This window comes from Ictidomys tridecemlineatus, chromosome 1 (assembly GCF_052094955.1).
Source record: "Ictidomys tridecemlineatus isolate mIctTri1 chromosome 1, mIctTri1.hap1, whole genome shotgun sequence".
In the NCBI taxonomy this organism is placed as follows: domain Eukaryota; kingdom Metazoa; phylum Chordata; class Mammalia; order Rodentia; family Sciuridae; genus Ictidomys; species Ictidomys tridecemlineatus.
In genome coordinates, this window is record NC_135477.1 from 123,471,371 (window position 1) to 123,485,067 (window position 13,697).

The 13,697-nt window shown below is 32.4% G+C and overlaps 1 protein-coding gene across 5 annotated transcripts in view; it reads right to left on the reverse strand.

Annotated features, from left to right (window-relative positions):
* Positions 1–1,538: 1,538 nt before the first annotated feature.
* Positions 1,539–13,697, reverse strand: part of Nr3c1 (nuclear receptor subfamily 3 group C member 1) — a 96,429-nt gene continuing 84,270 nt past the window's right edge. For all 5 annotated transcript variants that reach the window (XM_040273789.2, XM_078047128.1, XM_078047140.1 and 2 more), the window contains exons 7-9: positions 12,323–12,453; positions 6,318–6,475; positions 1,539–5,773 (exon numbers count right to left, since the gene is read on the reverse strand). In XM_040273789.2, the coding sequence (XP_040129723.2) occupies positions 5,621–5,773; positions 6,318–6,475; positions 12,323–12,453 (442 nt within the window). In that variant the 3' untranslated portion in view covers positions 1,539–5,620. The remainder of the gene's footprint in view (positions 5,774–6,317; positions 6,476–12,322; positions 12,454–13,697) is intronic.

Genomic DNA, 13,697 nt, shown 5'->3' on the forward strand with positions numbered 1-13,697 from the left:
TTGGCAGAATTAACCAGTGAATCCATCTCAGCATAGTGCTTTCTATTTTGGAAGATATTGATTCAATTTCTTTAATAAATAAAAACCTATTCAGGTTGTCTTTTAATGTGACTTTTAGCATGTTTTATCTTTCAAATAATTGGTTCAATTCATCTTTATTATCAACTTTGTAGATATAGAGTGGTTCATATACCTGATTATCTATTTAATGTCCACCAGATCTGTAGTAATGTTTCCTCTGACATTTCTGATAATAGTAATTTGTGACTTCTTTTTTCCTTAGCCTGGCTATAGGCTTATTAATTCTGATTTTTTTTGTGTGTGTAGAACCAACTTTAGGTTTTAGAAATTTTTCCTAATGATTTCATTTTCCATTTTATTGATTGATTTCCCTTTCAGATTCTCCAATTTTTGTTAGTTCTTGACCTTTGCTTATTTTGTTTTTTCCTTATTTCCTAAGATGGATGCCCAGATATTGATTTTAAGATCTTTAAATCTTACCAATACATGCATTTTATGCTATAAATTTCCTAAGTACTGTTTCTTCTGTGACCCACAAATTTTGATATTTGCGTGTCCATTTTCATGTAGCTCAAGGTATTTCAAAATTTCTCCAGATTTTTTTTTGATCCATGTATTTTTAAAGATTGTTCAATCACCACGTTTTTTGATTGCATAGCTTTTTTTGTTATTGATTTCTAGTTTAATTTTGTTTTGGTTTGAGAGAAGACAGAATATAATTTCCGTTCTTTTAAATTCATTAAGGTATGATTTATGGCCCCTTTGAATTCTGTTCCATTGATCTATTTGTCTGTTTTTACACTAGTACAGCTGTTGTATTGTGATTTTATAGTAATCTTTTGGAATCAGGAAGAATAACTCTGTGTTCTTTTACTCCATATTTTTATATTATAGTCATATAGCAAATGCTCATTGCACATATGATGGATAAGGCACATTTGGTTTTTAAAATCATAATACTTTTTTCTTAATGATTAGTCTCTTGTGGAAAAAAGTATTCATAGGAAAAAATTTCAGGTCACCAATTCGTAGATAAGGCATGAACATAGTATGTTTTAGTAGATACAGAATAGATTATATAGAACCGCTGGGTCCTCTCCCTCCAGCCTCTATGTTCTGTATTGCGCAACACTGCTACATTTATTAGGCATTTATTCCTTCTTCTTAGAGAAAAAGTGGATTTTAAACTAAGAATTTTGATTAGATATTTGTTTGTGTAAAAGTTATCTTTCATTATAGACACATTTGGAATAACCTCAGAAGTCAGTTTTTCCTTCCTTTAGTACTTTTTGCAGTAATAGGCCACACCATTTGAGGAATTAATGCAAAATTTTTGGGTCCTCAGCTACAGCTCTTTTTGAATTTGTTGTATTCACATGCATACATTGCCACATTGATATTTACATATCCACTTTATCATCTCACTGTTCCTGAAGTGGTAACCACCTTCAGTAGAACAAAGAGGGGAGAAAATAGGAAAATTGGAGTTCTACAAAAGCATGATGGGAGTCATATGATAAAAAGCAGATTTTCTTTATTATGATGTTTCTCCATATTTGGCATTGCTGTAAATGGCTAACTAACATTTACTGCCAATTCAGTACAAATGTGTGGTTTGATAATACCAGAACAGCGAATTTAAATGAAAAATAAAAGTTAAACATTTCCACACAAAATATTACAGTCTGACATTTCACTGCATAGGTAAAAAGACATTTTTTTAAACTACAGATTATTATTGAGCATGAATAGAAAACTACAACTTTTATTTTTAAACAGGAGTCACTGGTTTTAATTTTTACACATTTTAAAATTACTGTGATAAAAAATAATGAAAAAGCTTCTTAATAATGCCATACACAGTATAATATAGATTTGTCCCCATTATATAGCATTTGTTTAATATACAAAATAGAATATTGACACACTTGAATCTATATGTAGTTAAGCAAGTTATTTTAGGAGGGTATTTTCATACAGCCTTTCATCAGAAAATAAAATCCTTCTTTCAGACATTTTCTAGAGAGAAGCTAATCCTTTCCTGAAAACCTAGTCACTATTCCTTAGACCAGGTTAATTGAAAATAGTCTGGAAAATAAAACTTCTATCTAAAGTGGTTTAAAGTGTTTCCATACACTTTTATTTCCTCTTCCCTCACTGAAACCAGGCACATAAAAACACATTCATCTACAGCTACATTTGTTGGGGTGACCAACCAAGATCAAAAATCTCACTGATGGCTACCATGATTATTGGATTTTGACAAATCAAAGTATAAAAATATTGTTCATTTCACGGAGATGTAGTTTTTAAAATATATTTAAAAGGGAACTAAAATAAGACTTAAATAAAATTGGAATTGTTCCTCCCCTCCCCTTTCTCTCCCTCATTGTCCCCGTCCTCCCAAATTCTGAAGTGAGGCTTTCTTTTATGTGCTTGCCCAGAGTCTTATCCTGTGTTCATTATTATGCTCTTTGAAGACACTAACCAATCATGCTAGTTCTCCTTTTGGAGTGGTGAAGTTACCCTCCCCACCAAGAGAAGGCAGGTGAGCTCCTTCAGGCTACCCTTCCCCAATTTTACACAGATGGGTGTGTGTGTGTGTGTGTATCTATCCCCAAGCCTCAAGTCCTTCTCCTCAGTTATGATTGTATAGTATCCCACAGTAATGCCTAAAAAACACTGAGAGGATCACTTTTTTCTACCAGTAATTAAAAGTATTTTTCAGGATTTGTTATGAGTCATCTAGGCATGCCATGGACTCTTACTGAAAGTCACTATAAACCTTAATAGTTACGGATGGCGAAAATGACATGCTGTAGAAAATGAAGCTGCTTTCAAACAACACTCTTCTTTTCACTTAAGTCTATTATGCTTAAAATTCAGATAATTCTTTCTCATGTATTCTAAGAGCATAACTTCTTTTTCCATTTAATGTAAAGCCTTTTATACTTGTTTTATGAATATCAGTTGGCTTTTTGTTGACAATAAAGTGCACGCATTCTGTTTTTTTAAATTCTGAGCTCTATTTTTTTGAAAGCCAAAGTGATTATGACTGAAGTAGGATTAATGTGTGATGTGCTTTCTGGTTTTAACCATAACATACTATAAATGATTAATAATCTACTTTTGAGAATCTCTTTTTGAAACTTAACACTGTCATTGATAATATTCAAGTGGTATTTCTTAGGCACCGTAAATTTCACATCCAGTTGGGTTACAAACCATATCTTAAGAACTTTGAGATCAATTTAAATCATTAATAAAGGAACATTCCCTTTTAGAGAGCATTCAAAAAGCAAAGGATTACATTTTTTATTAAATAATTTCTTTAAAATACTGAAAATAACAAACAACATTCAAAAGCATTCAAAGAAAACATAAACATGTTCCTCATTCTACTTAGAAATGAACTCTTGTTGTAGGGTAGAAAGGAATTAGTGTATTATTGGTATCCTAGAGATTTTGCCCTATTTACATATTGCTGGTACCTCTGTGCATATTATTGCCAAACTTCTAAAGCCTCTGGTTTTATTAACCTGTTGGAGAGGCTGTATGTGAAAGTAACCCTGTTATTTAGATGGTGCCTGTTAAGTATGTAAGCACCACCTTTCTGTCCCGTGCTTACATACTTCAGTGCGAAGAGATTTAGTAAACCAAACCTGCCCTGACAGTCTCACTGTTGGAATGAGAAGGGTGGTCAGAATGGGAGGCCAAGGATTACTTCCCTCTGTGATCTGATTGGGTCAGAGCCTCACCCACCTTCACTTGAACATGGGGCCAGTTTTCATCTCCTTCCCCTAGATCAAATCTGTTTGGTGTCTGAGACCACTGCTGCCTGTATGAATGCTTGTACACACTATAAATCATATAGGTTATCCATCAACATTTCTTTGACCCCTACAAAAAATATATAACATGTCGTGATAAAACAATCTCATCTAAAAATCACTCTTATTTTACACTATACAAGCTATTGTACAATCATTTTAATAAATTGCATGTAAAGCTGCAGTAGCCCTTCCCTTCCCAGATTAGTGAATACCAATATGATATATATCTGAAACTATAACTAAATATAAAAATATATTAGAAGTTTCATATTTTTAATATTAGATTTTCAGTTTTCTATTACACAAATAATTTGGCCACCTTGAATAGAAATCAGATTTCTTGTGGCTTAGTAAATATGTTGTTTTGAATTTACATAAAGTTGGTAAGGTGCACACAGAAAGGGCTACTACAGCTTCTGTTTTGTTTAAAATGACAATTCTCAACAGTGAAGAAATTCACAAGACTTGTGTTAAATTCTATGGCACACGTAGGGATGTGAAATTATACAAACGTTGATAATCTGACATTCAGTTCTAAATCACAAAAATCAGTAGCTGAGCTTTCCTGTATTACCAGGAAAGTTAGACCAATTGGTGACAGATGGGAATGTGAAAATGGGTATCTAGCCACTTTTGCCATACTGGAGATTAAGTTTTTGGGTAAAGTTTAATGAGAGAAAATTACTTGGTCTGATTAAAAATCTCTTAGCTGTGTTACAACTGTTATCTGGAATTATAACTTTTAAGAAGTTATTCAAACTACTACAAAAGGTCCCGAAAAAGAATTAGATTATCAATCTTCTTGCCACCTAACCATTGCAGAGATAGGGCATAAGGTACAAAGAGGGCCTCTTGGTAGTTATTACTTTTTAAAATTAGTCTTTTGCAGCCATCATCCACAGTTTACCCAGTAGGTCACTGGACTTAGGTGCTCTATACCAGTTAGGACGGTTAATTTTCACAACCTATATAGTTCTCCACTGAAGCAGATATATACAAAATATGAGCTTTTTTTGACAAGAATACTGGAGATTTGAGTCAATTTTTGTGGTCTTCTGATAGCTAAGTGCCATCAGGTTAGAAGCACCAACCCATTTTCACACAGAAGATTAATGTTTAGAGTTTATTTAGGAAAGCTATGAACTAGCTGCCCATCTTAAACAGCTGTACAATAACTTGAATACAAAAATTATGTAAGAAAAAAATGAGCAAGCATAGTTTACTGAATATAAAGGAAATTGTTAAAACTAGACAGTAATAGCTATAAAAGGCACAACTTCCCTTTTCTGATATACACTTGTAAACTTTTTTTCAGGTTTCCATGCATAAATCAAAAATGCTATCCTAACTATACATGGGGAAATACATCAACAAAAAGTCTAGAAATTTATCCAGCCAACTGAAAAGTATGAGCATGAAGTTCATCACAGGGACTTTGGGCACTGGTGGTTTAGGTGCCATCCTTTCCTGACAGTAGAGATTGCCCTTACATTATTGTTTCTAATTTCTGGGATATACCACCTGGTAAGTTTGACTGTCTACTTTCCCGTCACTTAAAAAGTGATGACTCAACTGCTTCTGTTGCCAAGTCTTGGCCCTCTATAAACCACATGTAGTGCGTATTTATAAGGAAAAAAAGAAAACCGACAAAACCAAAAAAACAAAAACGAAAAAAACAACAAAACATCTACAGATCAGATTGGTAATTTGTACAAGAAAAGCTATAAATTCAACTTTCTTTAAGGCAACCTTTCTTAGTAAGGCAGTCACTTTTGATGAAAGAGAAGTTTTTTTACATTTCCATTTGAATATTTTGGTATCTGATTGGTGATGATTTCAGCTAACATCTCTGGGAATTCAATATTCATGGTCTTATCCAAAAATGTTTGGAAGCAATAGTTCAGGAGATTTTCAGCCACCTGAAAGAAAATAATGATTAGGCTTTAAAAGTGAACATTTCACACTCACTGGTCTTTTTTTATTTTTTAATATCTGACCCGAAGTATATGAATCTCTATTGGAATTCTACAGGTGAAAAGAAGTTTAGTGAAGTAAAATAAATATTTAAGTACTAAAGGCTTTTTAAATCCCTTAAATTATATGTAGAATTATATGGAATTAAGTATTTTATGATGAACTGCAGTATCATAAATATATAGAAGTCATATTTTCCTAATTTAATAGCTCATTCATATAAAAACGGAATTTCACCTTTTAAAACAGTGCTGTTAAAGTTTGTTACAGCATGGTGATTTTTTTTAATATAAGATTAAAATAACATTTCATAATTGGACTTAGGTAAAAAGTATGCAAAATCAAAGTTCACAAATTGAACTCAAAACATCACCAAAATCTACAAACTGGGGTTGAAGTGGATTAATGTGTAAAACTATATACATTAATCAAACATACTTATGTTCCACAGAATTATTGTTATAGTTGACTTTATTGTTTGATACTTACTTCATGCATGGAGTCCAAAAGTTTTGTCAGTTGATAAAACCGTTGCCAGTTCTGACTGGAGTTTCCTTCCCTTTTGACAATGGCTTTTCCTAGCTCTTTGATGTAGGTCATTCTGATTTCATCAAACAGTTCTTGGCTCTTCAAACCTTCTTTAGGAACTAAAAAGTTAAGATGCAGTTAATTCAAGAATTTCCTTGATATAACTTTTCATATACCAAACTGGACATTTAACATCATGGTTTGCATTTTCTAAATGCATTCTAAAATGGATGCATTTTCCAAGGATTAAGAGACTCTAACCAAGATAGAATATATGATTAGAGAATTGGAGGTCTTAACGTTAGGTTTCTAACTTACAAAATGGGGGTCATCAAATACTGTTTTGGGGGTCATCAAATATCGTTTTGATGACAAAATAATACAGTGACCAGTTAACTTTGGCTGTCCTGCACAAAATTCTGGTTTTGCGATAGATGGCTTCAATAATGGTTATTCTTTAACTGATTTATTCCACCAGTTATATCTTAGAACATCTGCAATATTACCAGCTAATTAGAACTTAAAAATTAGATTATATTTTTCAGTATCTAAGCATTCTGAGTTGATAAAAAAGAAAATGATTTTTATTGTAGCCTATAGATAAGTCTTAGTAGGGAGCAGGTTATCTGCCTTTCTTTATGTACTTAAAACATGGAATCTGGATTGTAAAATTGGAATAAAAATAATTTGTAGTATATTAATCTTCAAAAATTAGTGCTAGTAAGGACAATAAACAGAGGACTAGTCATGGTCACAACTCACAGAAAGATGTTTATAAACTGTTTTATTTTTCAACTTATGTGCTCCTAGGATCACTGGTTCTGTGTTAACAATTGCTAGGGAGAAATATAGGATTCGGTGGCAGAAATTTAAGAAAAGCTGAATGTTTAATATAAAGGAAGATTTCTGAATTTTAGGAATTCTTGGAAATATTATGTACTCTTCATACTTCTGTTTAAGTACTGTGTTGTCAGTGATTGTGGTCATGCCATAAGGGCAGAGCTGAACAGCTGTGACAGACTGCAAAGCTGAAAATGTTTACCAACTTGCCCTTTAAAGTTTGACATCTCTTGCACTATACATAGAGTATATTCTTTCACTTCAGCCTTTATGTTTATTTACATATTGCTATAAATATCATAAAGTTGGATTATTTTAAAAATTCAGTCTTTCAGTTAAGCTTGGAGCATTTAGTCCATTTCTACAAATAATGAAATTATTGATACATTTATATTTATTTGCATTACCTTATGATGTGCTTTTTTTCTCCTATCTTTCATTCTTTTGTTTTTTGTTACCCCATTCCTCTTTTGCCCATAATGGTTTGGTAATCTGCATATTCTAGTTGTCCTTCTTGAAATTTAAACACTCATTTCTTAACTTATGAAATTACTCTTTGAGCTTATATGAAGTTATTGTGTATTTTAGTTCCATTTTTAACACCTAAAGATTTTACATTAGTTATTTTGTTTAAAAATAAATAAATGTTCTGAAAAATAATTTTTAAAAAAGAACACTGATGTATTTAGACCGTTTAAATTTAAAGTGATAATATAGCTGGATTAACATCTATGATGTTGGTAACTGTTCTAGTCATAATACTTTTTTTTTGTTTTCCTTTTTATCTTGTCTTTTTTTCTACCTTGTTTTCATTGAGCATTTCATGCTTTTATTTACTCTTCTCTCTTAGCATATCAACTATTACTCCTTTTGTTTTTAGTGGTTTTCCTAGAGTTTGCAATATGTATTTACAATAAAACTTATGTCCCTTTTTTCAATCTATACCACTTTATAGATTGTAATGCAGGTACATCTTTTTGGGGGTGGGGAGTACCGGGATTGCATTCAGGAGCACTCACCAGAGCCACATTCCTCAGCCCTATTTTGTATTTTATTTAGAGATAGAATCTTGCTGAATTGCTTAGCACCACCCTGTTGCTTTGAATTTGTGATCCTCCTGTCTCAGCCTCCTGAGCTGCTGGGATTACAGGTATGTTCCACCACGCCCGGTGCAATGCAGGTACCTCTTAACAGAGGGTTCCCGATTCTCTTTCCTAATCCACATAACTCTGCTGTTGTTCATTTCACTTATCCATCTGCTTCAGTCATCCAGTACATTATTATTACTTTGAAGTTACCAACTAAGAAAAAAAATGTTATTTTACCTTCATTTATTCTTTGTCTCATGCTCTTCCTTCCCTATGTAAATCCATGTTCCTGACATTTTTCCTTTCTTCTTAGGAATGGCTTTTGACACTTTATGTAAAATAGGTGAATAATTCCTTTGATTTTTGTCTGAGAAAGTCTTTATTTCTTATTTGCTTCTGATGGTTAATTTTGCTGGATACCTTGTACTAGGTTGGGAGTTTTTTTTGTGTTTTAAAGCACTTTAATTTTTTTATTTAACTCTCTTTTTGCTTGTAGGCTTTCTGATGAGAAGTCTGATTTAAGTCATAAATAAGCTGATTTTTTTTCTGTTATTTCTCTGCAGTTTCAGTGTAGGATATATTAAGGCGTAAATGTGTTGCTTTTTATTTTGCTTGGTGTTCTCTGCATTTCCTGGATATATTTTGGCTTCTGTCCTTAATTTTGGAATTAATTTTGTGTTAATCTGAGTAGGAGCTGACCTGTATTTACTGTTTGTTGTAGGTGCTAGCCTTTCAGTTCCCTTGTTTTACACCCCGCCCCATCCCCCAGCTCCCTGAAGCTTCTTTTTAACTTCTTAAATAGCTTGTCCTGAAACTCTCAGTTTCAATCCACTGTTATACTGAAGCCCTGTTGATATGGTGGTTATAAGATGTTGAGGAGGGAAAAGGTTTAAAAATACTTAAAATTAAACCTCATTCTCTTCTGCAACTTGGCTTGAATGCCTGGGCTGTACCTTTCAAAAATGTTTCTTAACCTTTTTCCACCCCCCTCCCCTCCTACAAGAGAAATGAAGGCTAGAAGGGACTGGAATCCTTCATTTGCCTTTTTCTTCAGGCTCTGATAAAGTTGTTTTCTCAAAGGGTAGGCCTTGGTTATGGAGAACCCTCTCTAGATACTTCCAGATGTTTACTTTTCCTCTTCCTACTAAAAAAACAAAGGAAATTTTCTCTCATTTTAATCATGAAGAACTGGTAGAGTTTCTGAAAATAAAACCCAAGTGTTGGGAAATCCCATAAGACTACATTCCCAGGAGCTTTGAACTCTCAATTTAGTCCTCATTCAGCCTCTAGCAGTTCATCAAAATTACTGTAGTCTTCCTATCATTTTGCTAGCTCTAGTGGCTCTGTTCTTAGTAAACTGACCTTGGTTAAGAGCTGAGTTTCTAAATTTGCCTGTTTCTCCAGATCTGAGGTGGTGGTTTACCCTGTGACCTCAATTCTCTGGACCCACCCACATCCATCTATCCTTCTATCTATTTATCCATCTATCTATACATGGACTTTCAGGATGTATGTTATAACTTTGTTGCAGTTTTCTTGTATATGTAATACAAACATGTACACTTTAAAAAGTTGTATTTTGGATGATTTCTTTAGCTATATATGTTGTTCAAGAGTCTAATCTGCTTTTGACCCACCTTTTGCTTTGACAGTTTCACTTATATTTCCAATCATTGTCTTTAAATGTATTAAATGTACTAATTTACAAGGTTCTAAAAATATCCTTAAAGAGAATGCTTCAGAGTAAACCTTATCTTTTGAATTTCTATCTTTACTTAGTTCTTAAGCCCAGCATTGTAATGGAAAATTAGAATACTAGAATTAGATACCTAACAGAATAAAAGTCTGTATTATATGGTAAAGGGACCTACGATATACATAAAAAATATCAAAAAGCTCAGTGAGTTTGATATGTATAAAATTTAGACCATTACTTTTTAAAATTGCTAGTATCCAGACATTGAACTATACCTTGTATCTATCAAAATCATGCTCAGAACTTTATGTAACTGTTCACTCAGGTTGTTTCTTTAGCAAGTATACTGTTAAAGGTAACCTTCTCTAGCAATGATCTTGTAGTTTTTTTTTTTTTTTTTTTAAACATGAGGTTATGGAACATCTTCTTCCTTGGTTGAAATATTAATGTTCCTTGCAAAGATACTATGAAAGAATTTAGACTGTGTGCTTTGGAAATGGTTAGATATCATGTGCAACAAGTTTTTTTTGGCAACTATGAGTTGCCAAAAATGGAATGAAGACTTTTAATAGTAATTACATATTTGCTCATTGGTATATTAAAAAAGGTATTCAGCCATTACCTTGATGTTTTATAAACATTAACCTCATATGTGATTTTTAATGAAATGGCCTAAAGTTTACAATTCTAACTTGTTCAAAGACCTCCTTTTAAAAAAGGCTTAAGAGTTGTTTTAAGTTCATAGAAAAATTAGGTACAGAGATTTCCCATATATTCCCTGTTCTCCCCACTATCACCATCCTCCTATGAGAGGGGTATATTTGTCATGTAGTTAATGAACCTACATTGGCATATCATCACCCACAGTTTACATTTGGGTTCACTCTTGGTGTTGGGTGTTTTGTGGATTTGTGGCTTTATATTTTGTAAAATGACACGTATCCATCACTATAGTATCACACGGAGAATTTTCATTGCCTTGGAAATCTTGAGTTCTTCCTGTTCATCCCTACCTCCCTCCTAACTCCTGATTTTAATTTTTTCATAGTTTTACTTTTTACAGAATGTCACATAGTTGGAATCATACAGTATGTAGCCTTTTTACATTTGCTTTTTTAACTTAGTAATGTACATTTCAGGTTCCTCTGTCTTTTTAAGTGCTGAATAATGTTTCCAGTGACTGGATGTACCAGTTTTTTCATTCACCTAATGAAGGGCATTTTAGTCACTTGCAAGTTTTTGCAATTAGTAATAAAGCTGTATTAAATATCCATGTGGTTGTTTTTGTGTGAACATACGTTTTCAACTCCTTTGGGTAAATACTGAGGGTTGTAATTGCTAGATCATGTGGTAAGAGTTTAGTTTTGTAAGACATCACCAAACTGTCTTCCAAAATGGCTATACTATTTTGCATTCCCACTAGCAATGAATGACAGTTCTTGTTGTTCCATATTCTCTTCACCATTTGTATCTTATTGTTATTTTAATTTAATTTCCTTGAAGATAAATAATGGGTAGCAAATATTTTCATATGCTATTTGCCATATTTGTTTTCTTTATTATATCTTAATTAGATTAAGACCTTTTAATATCTATCATATCTTCTTTAGTGAGGTGCCTGTTAAGGTCCTTGGCTCATTTTTTGAATTCTTTGTATATTTTGGATACTGGTTCTTTATCTTAGATGTGGCTAGACCTTCCTTTTATTACTTATTGAAAATTGCAACATAAAGTACTAATAGACAAAATGATTTTTATTTTTTAAAGTTTTCTGGATTTATTAAACATCTTTGCTGGTTCAAAGTAATAAAAGTTTGATAAGGATGCTGACATTTAAACTTAAGTTTTTTAAAAAAATAAAGTCTAGATGCTATTTTCAAAAGACAGAGTAGTTCTGTCCAGCAATCCTGTTCCAGTCTGCAGTAATATCTTTTCTAGGATGTATCTTTTTCTTCTATAAATTAATATACTTGCTAATATTTATTTTGTATTTACAAGTAACAGTGCAATAGAGAAATGAAAGCATTGTTGGCTTTCTTTCTCCATGTCCCATATACTGATGTTATCTAAGATCAAAGGAAGGAAGAAAGCAGTCTGCAGAAATTCTGATCAACAGTGATCCCTGTGCAGCTTATATAACTATTTATTTTGTACCTATTTTGTCTTAACAGTCTCGGTATCACTGAATGTCCCTTAAGAATCTTTACATTTATGAAAATCATCTACGTAGCAGAACATAGTATAGACACCAATTCATTAAAAACCTTTGTTTCTAGATTTTCATGTTTCATGCTTTTGACATATTTAGAAGTAAATTTTAGAAGTGTATATATTTTACCAACCTGAAGAGAGAAGCAGTAAGGTTTTCATACAGAGATACTCTTCATAAGATACCTGAAGCCTTTGTAACTCAGAGGAAACATATAGCATATGTTTACATTGCTCATACATGTAGGGCAGAGTCATTCTCTGTCTGTGAGAAACAAATACGAGTGTTTGAGTGTTAGAAAGAAATAGTGCTAGTTCCAAAACAGTACTATTTCATTTGTTTTACAAAATTATAAACACATAAATGACAACATAACTCTTGCCATTAGTGCTAATTCCTTAGGAAACCAGAACTTAAAAGTTGTTTCAGGTTCTAGAGTAAAGAGACTACTGAATAAATTAATTTTACATTGGAGACATTATTTTATCATGCATTGTCATGTATTGCATTATTTACTTTAGAATTTATTAGCAGTTGCTCAGTTAAAATCAAGGATTAACACTTGAATATAGCCAGTTAGAAAACAGTTGTAGATCTTAAAAATCATAGGGTGTTTTTCACAGCATTACTTTCTAAAGACATTGTTTATAGTTAGGCAGAGACTAGACTTTCTGATACCACAAATCTTTTTAACTCACAGTATCAAATCAACTCTTGATTATGATTCTCAACAGTCACTATCACATCTATGATTTTCAAATAGATCTAAGATTTCCTGACTTTTGAAATGACACTAAGAACGTGAAGCTGTGCCTAGTTCATGACATTTAAAATACTTTAAGAAATTTTGTTTTTTACATTTCTATTAGAGAGTGATCTTGGGCTTAACAGAAAAAAATAAGGTAATTATTTCTCTCTACTGAAGATATACTTTATTTCTTTGTATAATGAAATAAATTAGACATGAATTGTATGCTGCCAAAGTGATATTTCATGGTTCTTCAAATTTAAAGCTTCTTACCAATCCCCTAATAAAGCTATTTTCCTAAGAGCTGTCTTTATTCCCTTTTACTTTCTTATTCATGGTTAGATTCCTCATATAACTGAGAATGTCAACAAAATTTTAGTAAAGGAAGTAGAAAAGGCATTCCTGTTGGCTGTGAAAAAAATGTACATATATACATACATTTCTCACAACATTATGACCTAAGAACAACCATGAAAGACTATATATATAGGGTCAGAACTTGAATGCATCCTTTCTTACATCTAAATCTGCCTGTTGGGAGACACCAGAGTTGTATGAAAATACAGTGAAGAAAAGAGAGCGAGGCCTGTCTATCTAATACATGCAGCATAAGAACACAAGAATAGTAGCTGAACAATGAGTAAAAATAATCCTTTAACAACTCGTTAAAAATCTCTGAAAAGTTCTCTTCCATATTCTACAATGAACATGAACACGAAACTAAAGTAAATTTCTTGGGAAGTAATTTCCACTTTATGTA